This window comes from Asparagus officinalis, chromosome 7 (genome assembly GCF_001876935.1).
Source record: "Asparagus officinalis chromosome 7, Aspof.V1, whole genome shotgun sequence".
Lineage (NCBI taxonomy): Eukaryota > Viridiplantae > Streptophyta > Magnoliopsida > Asparagales > Asparagaceae > Asparagus > Asparagus officinalis.
In genome coordinates, this window is record NC_033800.1 from 145,483,730 (window position 1) to 145,491,135 (window position 7,406).

Below are 7,406 nucleotides of genomic sequence, written 5' to 3' on the forward strand. Positions count from 1 at the left end.
GATACCGAGCCATATCTTTTCAACCTGGTATGGGCTTATATACCAATTCATCCTTCAAGTGCAAATATCATCAAATCTCAATTACGCTGCCAAATGCTAGGAAAGGCAACAACCAAAAAAAGGGACTTAGAAAAGAATACTGATGGAAAAAGAGATTTTAAATTATTTGGCACAACACAGCTTTTTCCTGGAAAGCAATACAGAGCGCATAAAATTACATGGCACACACGTTACATAACATAGAGCACAAAAGACAACACAAGAATTTCAAAACATTGTGTGGCTACAGACTCGTACATGCTCTTACACAAACCCCTTTTCCCCTGGGGATGAGCAGCTGCCTACGTATGCTACAAATTAAGGTTGGCTCCAGAAAGATAAGTAGAGCTCTAATTGGACCAAACATGAATCAAACCTTGCTTGTTTCCGGTGTAGATCTCGTTCCTGTCCTCATCGTAGAAGAGGGCCGTTACATCCTCAAGAGCCTCCTTGACCGTGCTACGGATGGAAGACCTGCCACCATCACCTCTCCGGCGAGGGCTTATCTGCAGTGTTGTATCACTCGAGCATATCTTGGCGATGCACTTACCCGTCAATATGTTGCTCATGTTGATGGACCCGACAGCTGAAACTGGAGCAGATAATTTCTATGTTTCATTCACTTTTCAATAATATGGGCACGCAGAATGAGAATCATGACAATGGGTGATATTCATGAGCATCATGATGATGATGATGATCGTTTGTGATAATGATGGTGATGATACTAATATTAGCAAGGGTAGATTTAGGAAAACCTCCATGGACTTTGTAAATCATAGAAACCCCCACTGAACCTTCAAAGTATAACTAAACCCTCTTGAACTATTGGTAATTTTCGTAACTAGTGCTAAATGGTTTGAGTATATAATTTGCCAGAAAGGATAATATATAAGTTACATTTAGCAGATGGAGAAAAAATTGACCAAAAGTTGTCATGTGTCCGCATGACAAGTTAAAGTAGACCTGTCATGTTACAAGTGGGACAAAGAAGGATTTTCTATAATTTATCACATTAAGGACATCTTGTGCCAACCTTCTAAAGTTCAGGGCTTTTTTGTGAAATCTCCCTATTAGCAGTCAGGGGCCATGGTCCACTAAGTCAAATGTACGCCGTGGAGAACCAAATTTTGGAAGTTACCTTCCCCATCATCTTCGCATCCTTCTTCCGCTTTGCAGTATGAAATTATAAGATCCTGATCACTTGTGATGTAAATATTGTTCGTATTACAGTCTGGGTGCCACAGCAAGTGGTCTTCAAAGGAGGTGACAAGTTCTCCACGGAAATTCCAAACAGCCACAGTTCTGTCTCTAAACGTTAAGAAGAGATGGTTCTCATAAAGGAAGATGAATGCTGAAGGGGTCATAAACTCTGTCCTACTAACTTCTGTCAGATCTGAATTCCTCACCTGGCCAAAAAAAAGTTCAGCGATTTCAGTCAAGAGTTTAGAAGCATGTTCATGGAGTACAAGCATGATTGACAACACCCAAGTAAATGAATGTAATTCCTTAAACCCTAATATAGTGAGGTTTAGTTACGTAGAAATCCCAATTTTCATTTCTCAAGTTGAAAGTAAAGGAAACAAACATTGCCACACCTCCAATAAAATAGCCATTAAAAGATGAGCGAGCTATAATTTGTGAAGTGTTTGGGAAGGCTTATTTTTTGTTCAAACTAGCTTTTAAGCTAGCTTTTTTCATTTCTACCTGTTTGGTAAAGTAATAAATAAGATAGCTTATAAGTGTCATTTTCAAAAGTTGGTGTACCCCAGCTTTTAAAAAACTAGCTTATCAGCTCACCTGTATAAGCTAAGTTTGACCAGACAAATTCTTCTACAGAAACAATTTTTATAGTATTTTTATCATAAAAGCTAAAAGCAACTAAAAGCCAACATAGCTTATAAGCTTTCAAAAATAAGTCTTCCCAAACGCCCTCCGTATTACTAACAATAACATCACTAGATCCTAGAAAGAAGCAAACAAATCCACGAAAAAGTTCAATTAGGATCTATGTAACAAAAAACCATTCCCCACTATTCCTATTGCACTGACCATAAAGTATACCAAGCCACATTCCAATAATATAAAACACTAGTTACATGGAAAAAAAATTCTAGTTATAATAAAACAAAATTAATATATTCTCAAAGGGAACATAAGAAGTCTATTGTGGATACATACATCAAGAATTTGGAGATTCTCATTTTCTTGTTTGACCAAGAGCTTCTCATTGAACTGCTCAATGAAGTCAACCTTTTTGTTCCGGTGTAACAAATGATTGAAAGATTTTAATATTGTTCCATCTTCAATGGAGAGTATCTTCAGTGGAACATAACCAGGAGTTCTGTGGTATATTAACAGCATGATTCCTGGACTGTGCACAGAAATTTCTATTTAGAGATCAACTGACGTAAAAGGGAACAGAAATTTTACCACCAAAAATAACGAAACCTGATTTTGATCTCCTGCACGTTCTTATCAGATATTGAGTATAAAAATGAGTAATTCTTTAGATCAAAGACCTTGTAGATGCTGCAAAGCGCACGAAGTCAGATTGACCACATAGACAATACAAACCAAAAGCGAAAAAATGGTAAACCGGAATAAGTTAACTCACCCATCTTGGGCCGAATAAGTTAGTACTTTTCCATTTACATCATCGAATTCAACAAAACCAGGCCACTTAAGGGACTCTGTTTCAAAAAGAGGGAATCCAGCATCTAATTGGTTCCTCCTGATATACCTGTTAGATTCAAGCAAAAGAATAGTTAGAGATCTAAAAGCTTCTTGGTTTCAAAAATTAAAACAAAATAGACCATGAACTCCAAGGTAAGATGATTTCTTCAGTAAGATAACAAGCAATTACGACTTATCAGCTCAGCAAAAAATAATTGTTGTCAAACAACCAGCTTTAAAAATTTTAAATTTTATTCTAAAGGATGTAACAATGAGGTTACAACAAAAGACCACAAGCAAAGTTACTTTTTTCTTCTTCTTCTTTTTTCCTTTATGTTCATATAAGATTTGAGCTCTCGGAACTCTATCGTGTTATACCAAGTACCAAACAAGATGGAATGGAAAAATACATTAATGAAACTAATGAGATATAATATCCATTGAAAAGCATTGCTTGCATGAAAAAAAGGATTCTTACTCTACTGGGGTAGTTCGGCATTTCAAGGAACTAAAATGATCCGATGCATAAACTGATACTGTTATGAGTGAATCATTGTTCTTATTATAGAAAAGGCTTCTAATCACTTCATCAGGGCTAATGTTCAAGAAGCATATACGTCTGTTTATTGCTGTCAACAAAAGAACACAAATACCAGCAACAATCAGAATCAACTAAAAAAAAGTTCAAAAGAACAGTCTGCAGAAGGCTTAAACAGAATCAAGTAAAATTTTCAAAAAACAGTCTGTGAAAGGCTTACTTCGACTAAAAGCCGCACAGAGGCCAGATTGAGCTAAAGCAAATATAACATCTTTTGCTGCAACAATCTCAATGATTTTAGATCGTTTCTTGAGAAACTGTAGTTTCAGAAACCAATGAACGTTGTGATCGTATGTATCAAACTCCTCCTGCGTTGACCCAAAAGTGAAAATATGAACTAGTGTAACCATAAAGCCATTAAAAAAGTAAGCAATAAGCAACAGATTGTGCAATTCACATATTAAGGTGCATTCTGTTTCTATGCCAACACGTGTGAGTCTGTGACAAACATATCACATCACATAGTTTAATAAAGACAGTAAAATGGTGATCAAATATAATGTAATATCAGAAAACCTGGCAGTTAGAACAAATTTTAAAGGAACAATAGATATGAAGTAAATGAGGCTCGTTTTATGGCTAATTCAAAATTACATATTAGTAATGTGGTTTATTTTATGGTGATCAGATATAGTTGATGATAGAGTTTCAAGCTAAACTAGCTTGTTCTATGTTTTACAAAAGATGAAAGTTTCTATTATAATAATTCTTTGTTTAACATGTTTTTAAAGGTACATGCATAATTATTAAATGTCTGAGAAATGCTTACAACTAGATTGTGAATCCAAGAATCATCTGATTACTCCTTGTGTACCGCTTATCATATGAAGTAGCATGTCACACGCATTACTCATAAATCATCACTGAGTAAGTTTGTTCTTATTAGTTGAACCTGAATCTTGATTCGACTAGAACATAATTATCTCTTTTTCGTTATTTAGGTCATTTTATGTTCAACTATTTGATTAAAAATATTCTCTTTTTTCCATCAAATTTAATGGATTCAATCAGGTCATTGGAAAGATCTACAATGTATTATCATCACCACACCTTCTATTTTCCAGTAGTAACACCAATTTTATTTGTAGATGTCTATGTTTACATATACAAAAAAAATGAGGCATAACGAGTAGAATACCAACACAAAATATGCTATGCTCCTTTGGATTGTCAACCACCATTGGTCAACATGCCTTATTCTACTAGCTTCGAGTGAAACCTATGAATGACCTAATTGGAATCTATTTTTGTGCTCATGTTAATTCCTCTGTATAATGATTTTTGGGACTTCCTAATAACTTCAACACGAGCTTTAAAGTTGATCTGCATTTCTGATCTTTCAATAGATTTATGCACCAATGCTTACCCTTAAAAATAGAGTAGAGGGAAAGACCTAGAAAAACCCGCTTCAAGCTAGTTGTTAGAGGGAAAGAGCCTAAACCCGCTTATAAACTGACATCTAACTTCCCATATAGTCAATACAGGACTAAATAGACCCTAACATATCACCAAGGTCCACGCTTCCAGACCCAAAGCCCATGAAGGCTAGCTGTGCAGTGGTCAAGTCCCTGTCAAACACTGCAACACCAATGTCACCATTCATGCCGTTCGTATGCAACCGGGAAGGTAGGGTTGGCTCTGCTACCACTTGGAAAGGAAAAAGGAGGACTCGCCCCTAAAAGCTAGTTGTTAGACAGAGATCCTAGATCCCTTGTAAACCCAAATCAAACTCCCATATAGTTGAAGTGGGACTAAATGGACCCTAAAAGTAAACTTCTCGCCCCCCTCTTGGATTTGTACCTGAAAATGGTGAGGATTTGCATTTTCCTACAAGGGGAAGCTCCGTTTTGATTAACTGATGTACCTTTGTAAGTATCTACATGTTTTAGATGTGAAATATAACATACTGAAGTCCATGAATCCTGATGATTCCAATCATAGTTCCCAGAGAAAACTCACGAGCAATGGAGCTCATAATAAATAACCACAGTTACAGGATCAATCAACTAAACTCACCAACCTTCCGCCTCCAAGAACAAATTTTCCCCCGGGGAAGCAATAATTACAGCTAGGCAGAAGGACTCAGAACCCAAGGGAAGTAGAAAAACCCCCCAATTACAAGTTTGGACTTTGGAGTACTAGAATACAACATAGCCACCAATAATGCTCAAGGATTTCCAAATTAACAACTAAATTTGACACCCCGAACCCAGAAATTCAAACCCTTATTCTCCCAATCAACACAAAACCCAAGATCAAACAGATGAAAAGAACTGACCTGGAGCTGGATATTCCGAAACTTCTCAGGGGCATTTGAGGAAGCCCCGCGTGCCATCCTCGGAAACCCTCCGATCTCCCGCCTCTGCAGCTTCTTCACCGAATTCACGCACTCCCTCTGGATCTTTCGGGCGGAGCCGCCGCCGGATCTGCTCGGATCCCTCCCCCTCTTCTTCGCCGTAACCCTAAGCCTGAGCCGGAGCAGAGACTTCTTAGGGTTCTCCATTCTCTCCCCTCTCTCCCTCCCTCCCTCTCTTAACTCTGCTCCTCTTATTACAGCAATTGAGTTGAATTGAGAAGAGAGTGATTTGGGACCAGAGAGAAGCTAAGCTAGGGTTAGGGTTTTGGAGATCGCCATGGAATTGGGGCTCTTTTCTCTCCTTTCGAAATGGCTCGCACAAGCACAGCGAAGATTTGGACCAGGGTGCCTGTGTTTTTATTGCGAAAGTAGGACCGTATTTACCGTTATGCCACCCTTGGGGCCCACGGAGACTGTATTTTGGTGTGTATACAGAAATGGATGGAGTTCTACTCAAACTTGGTGCTGATTTTGGACGCGAGCTCCGGTTGCCGCTAATCATCTTATTTTTTGAACAGGAGAAAGAATTTGGAGGAATATGCCGTTTTAGGATTTATCTGCTAATTTTGTCCTAATTAAAAAAATTTATTCTTTTAGCTATTTTCTTATCATTTAGGATATAAGCTTTCCGTCGGGTTTTTTTCCCATCTTTGGTTCGTTAGGGTTGAAGAAAGGAAACTCGGTGAAAATCGCCGCCACATCAGATTTTTTTCTCTCCCCCAATTCCTTCCTCAACCTCGTGAAATCGACGAAAATTGCAGCCACGTCAGCTTTTTGCCATATAAACAAAAAATTTCTCTTTTTTTTCATGCGAACCAAACACAAGAAAAATAAATTTATTGGTTTCTCATCATTTTTTTGCGAACTAAAACGAAACAATCTATTTCTTGGAAAAGTTTAAAAAACTCAAAACTTATGTTTTTGTATATAGAAATGCATTTCCTTATATCTAGGAAACGAACCAAACAACCCCTTAATGTTTTTGCTGTTAGTCCGCTAAACTTTTGAAATTTCCATGTAGTCGTTGAAATCAAATGAGTCAGCATGAGATTAGTGTTTCTCTTGCAATATCAATTTCAATGACTTAAGACGCTAAAATTGAAAAGAAAAAAAAAACTCAGGAACCCAAGAAAAGAAAATATTAAGGGAAAAGGTAAATTATACTAAACCCCCAAGGACTTTCACTGCTTTGCAGTAAATCCACAATAACTTTCAATATCGACTACCCAAAAAAAACTTTTGCATTTTGCATAAAATCCCCAATTAAGTTTTGAATTTTGTAGATAACCCCCATAAATTAGAACCAAAAAACAACATAAAATGTGTTTTGAAAGTTAATGGAGGATTAGTGTTATTTACCCAAAATTTATTGGAAATTTGCTTCAAAAGTTATTGGGAGGTCTTGTGTGATTTTGAACGGCAAAATTACCAGATTGGTGTATTTTGTTGACCCTTAGTAACACATTGGTATATTCCTTAACCGGCGGCAATTTGGTATATTATGTAGACTAGGTGACAAATTAGCCTATATTTTGGCCGAAGCCAAAATTCCAACCAAATTGAGTTACATGGTCCTTACGTATGGCCTACATGGCTGCCAACGTGGCGGTATTTGGGACCAATTAAATAACACTATGCACAAGGAGATTTTCTACAAATCTATAAAGATTCATCCCCTCCCTCACATGAATAGAGAAAAAGAAGGAAAATAGAAATTTTTTTTTTGTGGGGGGGGGG

The 7,406-nt window shown here is 37.2% G+C and overlaps 1 protein-coding gene across 1 annotated transcript; it reads right to left on the reverse strand.

Annotated features, from left to right (window-relative positions):
• Window positions 138–5,990, reverse strand: LOC109849000. Its single transcript, XM_020418761.1, has 8 exons — window positions 5,592–5,990; window positions 3,474–3,621; window positions 3,194–3,344; window positions 2,657–2,782; window positions 2,491–2,571; window positions 2,221–2,413; window positions 1,181–1,448; window positions 138–631 (listed from the first exon to the last, which is right to left on the reverse strand). Exons 1-8 carry the CDS (start codon window positions 5,814–5,816, stop codon window positions 390–392), a joined length of 1,434 nt encoding a protein of 477 aa, XP_020274350.1. The 5' UTR covers window positions 5,817–5,990; the 3' UTR covers window positions 138–389.